This window comes from Stegastes partitus, unplaced genomic scaffold, assembly GCF_000690725.1.
Source record: "Stegastes partitus isolate 25-593 unplaced genomic scaffold, Stegastes_partitus-1.0.2 Scaffold13, whole genome shotgun sequence".
Lineage (NCBI taxonomy): Eukaryota > Metazoa > Chordata > Actinopteri > Pomacentridae > Stegastes > Stegastes partitus.
In genome coordinates, this window is record NW_007577744.1 from 917936 (window position 1) to 932648 (window position 14713).

General features: G+C 41.8%; 1 protein-coding gene across 1 annotated transcript in view; it reads left to right on the forward strand.

The window, feature by feature from the left end:
- The window catches only part of arb2a (ARB2 cotranscriptional regulator A), a 172625-nt gene that overhangs the window by 23695 nt on the left and 134217 nt on the right, over nucleotides 1–14713 (forward strand). Inside the window, exons 5-6 of the mRNA XM_008288648.1 lie at nucleotides 8039–8104; nucleotides 9529–9720. Of these exons, the coding sequence (XP_008286870.1) occupies nucleotides 8039–8104; nucleotides 9529–9720 (258 nt within the window). The remainder of the gene's footprint in view (nucleotides 1–8038; nucleotides 8105–9528; nucleotides 9721–14713) is intronic.

The window sequence follows — 14713 nt, forward strand, 5'->3', positions numbered from 1 at the left end:
TCTCTCTCTCTTTCTCTCTTCACTCTGCTGTCTCTGTGTTATATTTTAAGGCCTTGCTCAATGTATACAGCCTGGACCCAAAGTCTGAGACTGAGACTATTAGTAAAGATATCTCCATTTTACATGCATTTTTAGTCAAATACAAGTCTTTAATTACAATTGTTAATATAAGCATAACAATTGTAAGCAACATTTTTCTTTCTGAAAAATGTACATGAATTTCCAAATATCTTGTGTTTTTTGTTTTTTTTGCAACAGCATGTATTTGAGCTGGCATGGACTCCACAAATTTGTGCAACACCTAACAACCAGCGCTATCCCTGCATGATTTGACGATAATCCAAAGACCTTCTTGTGATGTCAAGAATGTTTGGCTTTGTCAGGCTTCCAGAGCCCCATTAAATGTTCACTGGGGTTGAGGTCAGGTGACTGTGGAGGAAAGTTCATGACAGTCGGTGCTTCTTCACGAAGCTTTGAGGTGTGTTTGGGCTCGTTATCCTGCTGCGGTGTGAATCCTTCTCCACAAAGATGCAAAACCAGAGAGGGGAGCATGTCTCTGCAGAATGGAGTGCTACTTTTTTAGGGTCAAGGTGGAGTTGATTCAGTGTAGGTGTTCAGCTACAGAGTAGCCAAAACACCTCTCCAGACTTTAATATTCAAGCCAAACTGTTTCGCTGGGGGTTTGACGTAGCGCTGTATCTTTTTTTTTTCTCCTCTAACATCAACACTTCTGTTAGTGCCATTAAACTCAAACTTTCCTCAGTGAACAGGACTTTTTTTCTCCATTTATCCAGTCTGTAATGCTGGTATGTCTGAGTCCATCACAAGACTTTGACCTTGTTTTCCTTCCTGAGAAGTGCTGTGGAGACTGCTACTTGTCCCCTGAGACCACTACCAGACAGCCTTCTTTTGACAGGATTTTTGCTGATTGGACTCTTGCATTCTATATTTAGCACATTCTCTTGTAATGTTTGATGTATTGATCCTCTGATGGTGTGGTCACTTTTGGTGCTTTGGGTACATCTGAACCAATTTTAGAGTGCTGTTTACTGGCCCCTTAGACCTTTAGTCTAACCATGATTTGACGCTGAGGAAACCCCTCTTTGCTTAGAATACCAATTTGACTTTGGGGTTCTAAAAAAAATCCTAACAGATTTTGAAATTGGGTTGCATCACACACATAAGGAAAAACACAGATGTTCCTTCTAATCTCAGGCATGCACACTCAACATGATTTGAAATTAATGGGCATCACACACTACAGGATATTATTAAGATTATCACACCAGAGGGAGCAACCAGGGAGCAGTGCACCACATTACATCATGCACTTACATGATCTCATAGTGAAGCAGATGTAAACAAAATGGAGACTGTGGTGCACAGCTTGCTGTAATGTTAATACAGTCACTTTGCAGTGAGCGGGGAAACAAAAGCAGAAGTCTAAATGAGTCTGGATGAAAATGGTTGGGAAAATGCAGTCAACACAGTTTGTTTCAGCAAGAATTTGATGTTAATGTTTCAGTTCAGTATCAATATCTGTAGCTAACAATAGCTTCAAAGGCTGCATTGTTTAGCATTGATTGACAACCCTGTGCACTGCTGCAGGTGCCTACATGATAATCACATCTATCTTGATTTAACTCCTTAATATTCTATAAATGTTTGATATTATGAGGGCAATAAGTCTGTGAGCCGTTTAGCAGATGTAAGACTGATATACTTGAAAACCCTTCATGTTACCTAATAATCTGCACCAACAACAGTTCAGACCAGAATGCCAGAGCAGATTTCCCCTCTAATTGTTGAAAAGGGTGAAACCGGGGTAAATCGGCATGAAGCTACCTTAGTGTGAAGCTGGTTTTACTTGAACAAGCCTCTGTTGAATGTGCTTCAAGGAGGACCATACAAGAAGTATCACTTTGCCAAGGACTGTAAATGTGCTCTATGTTTAACTCAGTTCTGATGCTTATGATTTATTTCCGGTGCCAGAGAGGTTAGCTAAGGAAAAAACTTTGCATTGGTACATGTGGGTATTTCTTCTTGACTGAACTGGCCAGCTAATGCTAATGCGCACACACGTGAACAGCCAGTGTAAGATTGATAAATACTAGGGTTCCCTTTGTTTCATGCTAGCACCCGTCAGCTTGCATGCAATGCAGAAAGTGAAAGTAGTGGTGGTTGTAAAGAACATACAGATCATTGTGGAAAACCTGTAAACAGTCAGTGGCCAACTGCTTGATGATTGTGTACTTGGACAAACCAAGACTGATTTGAAGGCTTGGCTCATAGTACTATACATTCGGTTAAAATCACACTTTCAGAATTCACATTGCTGCTGTGAGTTTGCAACACAATCATCCCTCAGTGTTGGCTTAATAGGTGCATCTCAATCAAACTCTACTCATATACCTTTCCTGCTGACCGCACATGTGTGAACACGTCTGTCTGTGTATGAGTGTCGTATAAACTGGACCTTTGACCCCCATGCTTTGGAGTGTATTTGGGTGTAGTTCAATTCAATCAGATAGCACTTTTTATAGTCTGTTTTTCAAAAAACAGACAAGTTTTTCAGGAAGTCATTGTATATGAACAGATTTTACAATTGAGCCACTTAACAGGATTGATACATTGCTCTGTTTTACATGCTCTGTCCATTTTTAGTTAATTACACTAACCAATAAGGAATGGATTATGTTCATGGGTTGAAGAGATGCAAGTTAACTATAAAAGTCATGGAGCAGTCACAAAGTGTTGCATCCAGCCCATGGTGGGAACCCAGGAGACAGGCCTCCTACTGTACTTAAAGCACCAGGAGGCCCCATAACAGTTGTGGATCATTTTGTTGGGAAGCTAATGGGATCTCTCTAAAGAGGAACTATAAATGACAGCTGTCTGCCCTGAGTCACTGACTGCCATCACGTCTCCATTCCCAAAACACTTAAACTGCTGCTGCAGCTTCTGCTGAAAGCAAGAAGGCAGAGGCAGACACAGTCAGAGAAAAAAAAATGGTTGCAGGCAGTGGGTGAGGTGGATTTCAGTTGATGAAAGAAAAGGGAATTGGACAGGGGATGGGGGGCGGAGGGGGGTGATAGAGAAAAGACAGGAGGGCTGGTAGTTACAGCACAGACATCTGTCGCTACTGCTGACACCCACGGTGGCATACAATACTTTACTTTGAATTAGCCCTCTGCTGGCTTCTCAGTTAACACCTGAGGAGGTCATTATGATGCCATTAGGATGAGTAGTGCAGGGAGGGCAGAGAGGGAGTGAGAGAGGGATATCCACGCTAAGTGTAAACAGTCTGTCTATCAGTCTGTGTCTGAGAACTTTCTCTTCCCCTGGAGAGCCCTCTCTCCTCTGACAGCGACCTCATGGGAATTACGGCAGTCTCTCTCTCTCTCTTTGTTTCCCACGCGGACTGACAGATCACAAATTCACAACAATAGGGCCTATTTTAATACATTTTCTGTTGGTACACGAGGCTGACTTAAAATAAACAACCTTTCTATTGCCTCACGCTCTCTCTCATTTTCACAGTCTCTCTCTTTCTGAGTATGCTTTGCTGTTGTTGCCGCTGTTGTTGTGCTGCATTGTTCGGGGGGATTTTCTTCTTTTTTTCTTTTTCTTCCTTTCCTCTATTCTCTGGAGAAGAAGGAAAGCTTTCCTGGGTGCAGTCAGTGATACGGCACGGAGCAGCTCTTTCAGTTTCATTATATAAACAGCTTTGATGCCTCTTCTTGCTCTCTGGTTTCTATGGCTAAGTGGCTTTTGGAGAGGGCTCTGGACTAGAGAGACAAGAGGTGTGTGCCTGTACACAGTATGTGTTGCTGTCTTTAGTACATTTGTGCGCATGGCTTCCACTCAGAGATAGTTTTTCAGATAAACCACTGTGGCTTCATTGGCCCTAGTAAGTGTTAGAAATGTCTCCAAGTACATTATTTAAACTGACGGGGTCACAAGGCCTTAAAGTGGCTCAGTAACGATGACTTTACATGATTTATTTTTTTAAATACATCATCTTTATGCACCAGGACACACCATCAGATGATGTGTCCTGGAGTCATCAGGTGTTTCAGGTCTTTCAACATTACACACCCGCACCCAGGCGAGCCAGATGGAGTTGATCAAACCCTGGCTTGTGTCCAGGCAGTGCTACACCACCCACGGGTCTCCTCTCCTGATCCACGGCCACCTTCAAGCAACTTATGCTGCCTTGGTGGCCAACTTGATGACCCCTTCACCTACTTGTCCATGTCATTTGTCATTTTTCATTTTCATCTTTATTTTCATTTCTAAATTGATGATACATTAATCTCAGCTAATGGAACTTAATTGACATAAATCATACATCATGATTGTCTCTTGGGGGCTGGTTTTGGATTGGGTTGTTCTCTCCTTGTTATTATCTCAGTTTTTCCATTTGCCCTTGACCGTCTCAACCTTGACCATCCCTCTTATCATCCTCTAACTTTTGTCCTTCTTTCCTCTCTGTCTTTGCTCTTCTCTCTCATTCCCTTACTCCTGTTCCTCATCTCCTCATCTTTCCTGCCTCTTGATCTGTTCATCTCTTCCTGTCTTGGTTCTTTTCCTCCCCACATTTGTTTTGTGAGTGCTGGGAAGGATCATCTCCTTATTGCCTCAGGTGCGGTCAGCCAAACCAGGCATGACTGTTGTAATCAGTGGGAGAAGAGAGAACACACATGCAAGCAGACACACGCACACACACTACACACACACATACACAAACTGACGCACGTGCACACATATTGTGGGAGGTCTTTCTAGCTGTAGTGAGGAGTTTTACAGCGTATCTACTTGCAGCTGCAATGGCATTCATTAAGACCTTGGCCTGGTGTGTGTATGAGTGATGAAGAGACTGTTATGGGGATGACCAGCGGTTTGCAAGGAGTTGATGTCACAGCCCACCCACTCAAAGGCCTCTTATCAAGGCCACGCACTGTACTGTTGTCTCTCCCCCTCCTTCTCCTCTTCCATCGCTACTTCCTTCAGTTGTTCACCGCAGTGGGAGCTGGCACGAGACCCTGTCTCCTGGGGATTACTTCGCCATCTCTCCCTTCTTGTCTTCTTTCTTTCCTCCCACTGAGCCTTCTCCTAAGTCCCTTCCTTCCTCCCTGATCCGCCTCTTCTTGGTTCATCGCCACAATGCTTCCTCTACACAAACAAACCGCAGACACGGAGATGACCTCAGCTGCAAAAGGTCTATATCAGACTGTCCCAAGTTCACTCTCAGAAAATTTGCTGTTTTATACATCATCAGCGTTTGCCGCTCTGTTTCTAAAGAGACAAACTTGTCTCTGCTGGAAAAACTGTGTCTTTATTTACTTTACTATAGCCCACATTTTTTAATGACAGATTGAGAGAGATCTAAGTTTACATTTAAAATAATGATGCACCCATGTTTTGTCATGCGGATATTAGATATTTATTATGGATTAAAGGGACATTGTGAGCATATTTATGGTAGGGAAAGCTATTGATTTGTACTGATTTAGGTTGCCACCAATTCACCCACCCCTGCTTCATCTCTCTGTCTCTCTCTCATCCCCTCCCTTCCCTTCTCTTTGTGTGCCTTAATATTATTTGCCAAATCCGCTCCTCATGCTCATCCTATCGTCCGACGTCGACAATGCAGACACTCAGCGTTGCTTCCTGCAGGCATTTCATTAAAGCACTAATAACACATTGGTAATTAGGTGACAAAGAGGCCTTTCTTATTGTACTGATCAGCTGCTGAGACATAGTCCTCAGAGGCCGACAGAAGGAGGTTGCCTGTGTGTGTGCGTGTTTGTGTGTTCATGTATGCTTCGAGTCTATCCCATTGTCGCTAAAAAACAATTTGTATGTAGGTCTAGTAGAATGCTGGTGCTGTTGTTCCTCAGCTCTTATTCTTTACATTATGAACTAAAGCATACAGATGTGATTACCTAACAGCCTATATACAAGACCGGATATTAGATTCTTGTATTTAGAATTTACATTATTTTTTTTTTAGCAGTGAAAATATATTCACACAGAAAAACTCTCACATTTTCCCCCCCGTTTTTCCCTTATTCTGATTCCCCATTAGTCTCTGTTCTTATTCTATATCGGATGGTTTTTGAGCCACCTGAGGCACAGAACAAATAACATAGTGCAAATGAAATTTCCTGTGAAGCTTATTGATGTCATTAAACACTAGCATACTGAGGCCTGGAATCATTTTAGTCTTCATCAGAGCAGCTGACATTTTAGTGAATTAGCTGTTGGAGGTTTGGTGGGGGCGAGATGGGGTTGTTTCAGCTCCTCTAGCCCCCCCTCCCCACAGGGTCAAATGGTAAAATCGATCATTTCATTTGGTTTGTCCGCTGGCCTTTGATTGGCTGTCATAAGGGTAATATGTGTCTGATATGTAATGCTTTTCTTGTATGTTGTTCTTTTAAGCATTAAATCAAGTTAGCTTTGAGTTTATTTTGGGCATAAAAGAGTATAGTCCTGTGGTATTATGATTATCATGAGAATTTATGTTTGACTTTAAGGTAAAAGCCAATCTTTTTTTTTTTTTTTCCATTCTGAGTACTTAAAGTTGGCCTTGCCATTTCAAAAGTGTGTCTAGTTTGGAACATGCAATTTAGGGATATGCATAATTTCATTGTCCCATGGTTGACATTTCAAAGTATAGTCTAAAGAATATATTTTATTTTGTCTGTGCCAAAAGTTACAAAAGCTAAGCAGATCATGGTCCAAAAGAATCCTATTAGTTTTTTAACTTTTTGGCTCTAATCCAATGCACTCTTACACTAGACATTGCAGGAGGGAGGGCAGAGATTTTTTCACTTCTTTAAAGAACTGTTCTACATACTACACAGAGCAATATTACTTCTGATTGGCTCTAAAAACACAATAGCAGCTTGTGAATGCCAGTTTTTACAGTGTTACATTTTAGGAATTGTTAATAGCCAGAAATGACCAATATCTTTTGTATTTAACGTGCACGTCTTTGAACCGTTACTATTAAAAGTCACTACAGTCCCTCTCTTTGCATGCAGTAATGACATTTGAGCATCATCCCACTCTGTGCTGGGAGACATGACAGTCTCTGGTTGATCCTTGTTTGTGTTTGGGGTCAGTCAGTTGAGCGTGACTGGAGTTCGGATACGCTTTGTAGCTGTGGCGCCACCACTGGCCTTTGGTTTCCTGATTTAGTAGGGCTGATGCTTCAAAAGCTAACCAAAGTGAGACTTCACAGCAAAGCATAACAGCATGTTGCTCAGCTGTCCCTGTGGTCCATCCACCGAACATGATATCATTGTGACATGTACAGGACACAGGGTTTGTCATAGCATGTGTCGAGGAAGCATCAGAACAGCTTACTGCCTACAATCGTGTGCCCTGTCATCTGTTATCACTCTTAGCTCCTGTGTCTTTCTCTCTCTAATACCTGATCAAAAACTGAAATCTGTTCCACAAAGTGCTTCTCTCTCTTCTCAGCTGAACAGGATGTTGGGGAGAAGAAAAGAAGGAAAGAAAAAATAAGGAAAATGGAAAAGAACGTTGTTAATGTCACTGAACCATGAAAGGCTTGGCCCTGGGTTGGAATGACTTGGTATACAAGGTTCTTTAGTGCTGTGGCTGCGGGGATAAACATAACTTACATCAGCCCTTCGCTTGTACAGGAGATTTCCTCTCCTGGCACTTACAACCTCAACACTCTCACTGCACTGTGATTCACACACACATACGCACGCAGCGCACATAGCACGATCCAGACCCTTTCAAGTAGCTCATGTGCACACACATGCACACATACATACCAGAGGGCAAATGAGGGTTTTGAGTAGTATTTTTTATTCTGTTTGTAAGCATGACACTGGATGCTATTGCTCGTTCACACATGCACACAGAGTTTAGTTGGCTTTTGTTGGATGGATTTGTATCAACAGCAATATAAAAATACTAATTGCATTAGAGTGTATTATCATTGTAATGTCTGACTATGTGTGTGTGTGTGTCCTATGTCTTTTTCTTTCCTCTCCAGATCATCACTCAGTATGTTTATGAGCTGTTGGAGAAAAAGTGCAACATGACTAAAGCAATCCTGCCAGTAAGTACCCATAGTGAATAGAGGCATTTTCCTCTTTGATTTATGCCCTTGAAGATTAAAGAGAGTATTAAATATGAAAATTGACGTAAATGCTTAGGCTTCAGAGTCTGATTATGATATTGAGTGTCCTGTGTTTAAAAAAAAATAAAATAAAGAAAAGGGGATTGTGAGGAGTCAGCTCCCCCAATTCTCTATCAGTCTTTGTCTTTCTTTTTCTATCTCACTCAGTTCCTCTCTTACTCCCTGTCTTTCTTTCCCCCCCTCCTCTGCCCACATCCTTTGTACAAAAGTGTCTCCTCAACAAATTAACTGTATTGTGACGTGTCATTTCAAAGGCACAGAGGCACAGCATGTTGATGCTTAATCTGTTTTGCATTCAATTGCGCTGAAGGGGACTTTCTACTCTGCCATCGTGGAGTTATTCTTTGCCCAGCTCATCCAGGCTCAGAGCACACACTTGATCCCTTTTATTTGTTGTTGGGAGCATGTTTCTCTCTTTTTGCCCCCCTTTACCTCTCCATCCCTGCTCTTTTTCTGTTTATAAAAGTAGTGATCATTTTTCAGACTGCGTTTATAGGGATGTTCGGCAGCGCTGGTGTTTAGAAGCATGCCAGAGTTAGCTCCAGCACTAACAGTGTCCATAAATCACCTAGCTAGAGTCAGCGCCTTTCATTAGCCCCCATACACTTTTACTGGTTTATCTGCCTGGCCTATTTATCTCATTATTCCTCTGGAAAATTGCTCTGTTAGGCTTTTCTGCTGCCCACCCGCCTGCATGTATTTGGTGTGTGTGTGTTTGTGTGTTAGTGGTGGGTCCGTCCACCTGCGTGGCATTGAACTTGTGACCGCAGATTTTAAGAAGATTAACCACAGCCAAGTATAGGGAGAGGGAATGAGGGAGCACAAGAGAATAAAGGGTAAGATTTTCTCCCCCACTTGGCTCTCTTTGTCTGTTTGGATTAAGTTCTTGCAGCTGCCACCCATGGCTTTTATGGACAGTGTTTGTCTCCTTAGAGATTCTTCCAGGCATACTTGGGAGGGATGCAAAGAAGCATGGGATGTGGATGGAGCGCATGCACACACACAAATACTCATTCACTCACTTAGCCTCTTTCTGTCCCCGGTTTAATGACACAATGACTGTTTTCTGATTATTGATGGTTAGTGTACTGATACATATCCACAGAGGAGTCCATGGAGGAGGAGTTGGTTTCTCCACAGCTCATGCAAATTACATTAGGGAATTCCTAGCATTGCTTTCATAAATATTATTAGGGGATTTTTTTTTAGAAACAACAGAAATCAAAGATCAAATAATAAAGTCACAAACATCTTGTGCATTTGCAGCTGTTGCATTAAAAAAATATCTTGAATAAGTTCATTATTAGTAACACATGATAATCTGTGGTTTCCTGAATGTTCAGGTCGATGCTACAGAAGATGAACCCACCAGTTTTATCTACCTGAGCCCAGATGCCTTGTCCAACCCATCCAAGCTGCTGGTGCTGATCCAGGGTAGTGGCGTGGTGCGTGCCGGTCAGTGGGCCCGTAGACTAATCATCAATCAGGACCTGGACTCAGGGACACAGATTCCCTTCATTAACAAAGCCATGGAGGTAGGGGACACAACAAAAGCAGTTTCATTTTGTTGGATGTTGAACTGATTTTCTGATCTTTGATCCAAGATGTTACGTTGTCTTGATTCACTATCTGCTTTATATGCATATTGTCTGTTTTGTTTTCTTCTTATTATTGTTCACTTTTTGAAAAATAGGAACTGTGAGATTACTTTGTAGGGTTTGTGAGTCTCTGAATGAAAAAGTCACCACCACAGTAAAACCACCACAGCCACCGTGGCTAGCCTAATGGGATATTGGTGTGACAAGTGTGACAACACACACAGTTTATTTGGAAGGCAGGCTTATATATTGGGGCTGTGGAAGCAGTTGTGGCACAATCAGAAGCAGAGTGTCATGGTATTTTGTTTTTCATGTATTCCACTTTGGGTTTGAATGTGATTGTGGGTAATTTTTGCTGCTGTGCGCTTTAATACCTTAGACTCTACTCTACTGTATCGACTCAGTTCAGTTTAACTTCATTGTACGATTTACACAAGTGTGGAGCGGAAAGAAAATTTTGCCCTGGGGTCATAAGAGAAATTATGTGATGCTGAACAATTTCAACATTCTACAGTATCATATAATCACCAAGGAAAAAATAAGAAGCAGACATTCGTTCACAGGTGCAAACATAAACTCGTGCTCTCGAATGATACTATTACCGAACAGTCCTCAACCCAGAATGAAAGCTTATATTGTCTTGTTAGTGAAATGAAGCATATTCCTCAGCCTGGTCATTATTGTACAAGAAAACATTTATGCCTTCTTATGAGCCATGATTCTTGTGTAGTCTTATGTGTTCACGGGTGACTGAGCTGAGAGAGAGGAGGAGATAATGTAATGTAAAATATAGATTAGTTTTTCTTTCCGTACCATATGATCACCAACAATTGTATACATCTATGTGTCAGCAAGCAAAAGGTGGCTCTGCCTGTCTTATTATTTTCATCCCCATCTCTGTGCTCATTTGTCAGCCTGGCCACGACTACCTGTGTAATTTCATTGGCCTGCTGTTCAAATTGACTTATGGGAGATTCTGCTCTCCCTCTCCCCCTCATCCCTTCGTTTTGTCCGTGTGAATACCATGAAGACTTTACCTACTGTGTATAGCCCTTTTGTGTACAACAATGGGAGAGGTCCGTGTGTGCTAACTGATGATTCAGGTACCCTAAAACTGTCTTATACAGTTACTCTGGCTGGTCTTACAGTTGGAGAAGGCAGGGTTGTGCTGAAGAGAGCCAAAGTGACAGCTAGATATAGAGAACATGGTGTATGTAGTGCGAGTGTTGCTCATTCATCATAGTAAACAAGAAATCGTGTTCTTGCACCCTGACAAATCATCATCCAGGCATTTACCACACACACAGGCCTTGTACTCAGTGTGTGCACTGCAAAGACAGCAACACACATTTACAGTCAATATATGCTGTCTGCATCTATTACGGACGTGTCTGTGGTTTATTATGTCATACCATGAAATTTGTCTTGATGTCTCTTAAAGCACATCTACAGGAGTTACAAGTAATATACCATCTGAAAATATATATAGTTTATGCTGATTTTTGTCTCAACCTAACTAATTAACTAACGAATAGGGACAAGCAGTTTCAAATTTATTTTCTCCCTGCTCCTTTTTTGATTACGGCGTGTATATTATGTTGTTTTAAACTGTAGCTTATATTTTGTGTAATTTTTTTGTGTGCGTGGAAATGTATAGTCAAGAGAATGCAAAAAAAACATCATGAAATGACTTGAAAATGAAAATTTGTTCTCCCTATGCAGAGAGGGAGAAACTGTAAACTCAATAGTCAACATTATAAAATTGTGAAAACTGAAAAATTGAATCACAACCCTGCATTTATTCACCAATATGCAATGACATCCATATTTCTAAAGACAAAGTTTCCTCCTTTACTCATTTTCCCTCAGATATCTCATCTGATTAACTCATATACTTGTACAAGCTACTAATTCATCACTCTGACAGACGAATCCCATCATGCTCTTTAAGGCTACAGCCTTTCATCAGTTACACAGCACAAAGACAAACATTCATAGATGTATTATGTGAGTAATGCATTATTTTTCATTTTCATGTATCTCTTAAGTCTATTCCTGATTGGTCAGCCAAGTGGCTATCTGATTCCCAGCATGTTATCATGGGAAGGAAGGTGAAGCAGAAATGGTGATGACGAGGTGAGATCTGAAACTTGACAAGGAGCCTTAATCTATCCAGGACAAAAGAACTATCTTTGCCACTGTTGATGACATGTGTGGATGTTGTAAATCTAACCATATTCTGAATTCTTTATTAAATTTATTTGCATCCAAATTTTCTGTGGTTATTCTCTCCACCTGCACATATTATCTACATCTAACCACAATGAAAGGAACTTGTCCAAAGTCATTCTTGGACATTAAGGGAATGACTAAAACCAAACTTTTATCATATACTTTAAACGTATTTATAAATTGTTCATTAGAGCAGTCTAACTCCGTGTGGCTGCATAAGAGCAACTCTTGTGCCATAACTACTCAATATTTTTGCTTTACTGACCTTGTCAAGTGTGGTTTTGGGTCAGATTCTGACATTTTTGGCATACTTTTTAATTATGTTTAGATTAGGCTCCATTTTCCCCCAAATGTTTTGTGGCAACAGTCTGTTGCCCTGAGTGCAGCTCATGCGATGTTACTCATGGGAAACTGATTGGAAGTTCAAAGAGTGCAGCAAAGGGTCACCTGGAGTGGAAATGTGGAGAAGCTGTGGCTTTGCCAAACACACAAGTACATGCACACAGATACACACATAGAGACAAAGCAGTTAATTTGACTCAGTACTGCAGTAATGTGTGTGTGTGTGTGTGCAATGCAGTGCACAATTATACACACATGCACAATAGTGTGTATAAGCTTGCACCTGCACCACTCTGAAATTCTTAGCCATGTTCCTTGGAAGCTGGAGTCAGCCTTTCCTCTCTTCCAATGGGATCACCACTGCCAATCACGCGATTGTATGAAAAATAGCTGATTGCGCTATAGTTAATCAGGCCTTTCACATAACACACATACACGCACACGCAAACAATCACATTCAAGGGTGAATCTCAGGGCAGGCTGTCTCCTACACACCAGTCACGCCATTTACGTCACCTGTCTCTACGTCTCATATCCAGCCTATATCTTTGTCATGCCGCTATATGATGATGACACCTTAATAAGCTGGCAAAAAGGCATATGTTAAAGACAAGCCTGAAGTATGTACACATACACATGTACACACACACACAGACAGACAGAAACACATCACATCAGGCTGAGGATATGCTAGCGGCATGTGGCACAACGCAGAGTAACGCTGGGTTAAGGGAAATTTTTGTGCTGTGTGTGCAGGCCTCATGCATGTTGTCTTTATGTGCATGTGTGTGTGTGCACATGGAAGTGGTGCTATTCCCATAGCCAAGAGGTAAAATGACAGGTGAGAGGAGGTTTCTCCAGAAACAACCTGAGAGTGGTGGAAAGAGGTGGAAAAGAGGAATCTTAGATGGGAAGTGGGGGTGTTGGGTGTGCAGAGAAGGAGACGGACTATGATTGGTTGGAAGAGGACAGAAGAAGAAAGAAGGAGAGGAGTACAGAAAGGATTGATGCAGGAAGAGAGAAATGAGAGGAGGACGAGGGAGTGACTGCAAATGGGGTGGGACTGGCAGAGGAGAGACGGGAGTATAGAGAGAGAGTAGGCAGAAGGCAGCCGTCTGACAGCTCCACTACTGGGAGAGGGCCTCTTAATGACAGCTTATTCCTTCATGATTTCAATTCCTGACAGTCGACAGGTCTGCTTGTTGCATCATGGCAGCTGTATCATTACCTTCTGGCCCTGTCAATGCTCTGCATCCTGAGACTGAGATGGTGGAGGTGGAGGGTGCGTGCCATGGGGTTTAGAAGGGATTTGGGGAGGGGGGATTGGAGAGGAAGAGTGCAGACTGTGAGGTTACACTCAGAATAATTGAGGAAGGTGTGAATATTGAATATTGAAAGGTGGAATCATTAGTTATAGTACCTGTTGGCGTTAACAGGACTTTTAATGTATGTAGGTTTGCGACCACTTTGAAAAGATGTACATGGGTGCTGTTGTGAGGCCCTAACTCTTCTCGGTCACGTTGCAATAGTAGCAGGATAGTTTTGACCCTTTTACTTTACATTACTTCTTAACTTCTTTCCCAACTTTTCCCTCTATTGGCATCCCTTGGTTTTTTTTTGGTGACACTAGCTATCGGCTACTTTTGGAAAAATTCTCATCTGGATAAAACCTCATTTCCTTTTCGATATTTCTAATTGCTCTGGTTATATTTATCAGCCATAGAGTCTCAGCTGATAGTCTTTTCAGGTCATCAGATGTCCTCAGCATGATAAAGTAGTTTCGGATTTTCATCTCTTGTTTTTTAGTGCATTTTAGATAATTCACATGTGAGTTCATAAATCCACAGTGTCAAGTCTCTAAACAGTCGAATTTGTAAGCTACATGCACGCGCACAACCACACACAAACCACAAACATGTGCTGTCTTCGAGAATGACTTAATTTAATTTGGAAGTTGCTAATACAAAAACACGATCTATAGCTGCTGTCACCCCCTTTTTCTCCATCTCACTCTAGCGCGCTCACTAACTCTCTTGATAGTGAGTCAGGCTAGACACTGGAGACTCACTGGAAAGAAAGAGGGGGTGTGGTGTTTTCAAAAGTGTGTCAAAAGCCTAGGGGTTTGTATCTGCCCAGAATTTCAATGGGAGGCTGAAAGGGGGCAGCGAGGCAGACAAACTCAAACACAGAAATCCTCTTCTAATTTCTGTCATGCCCCCCACCCCCACCTTTTTTTTTTTTTTTTTTTTCTGGATGATGTTTTCTTCAACATCGGCTGCACACTCTATCATCTGTCTGTATTGTGTCACGGCCTTGTGTGCGATGAGGATATCCCTCTATCTCTCTGTGCTCTCCC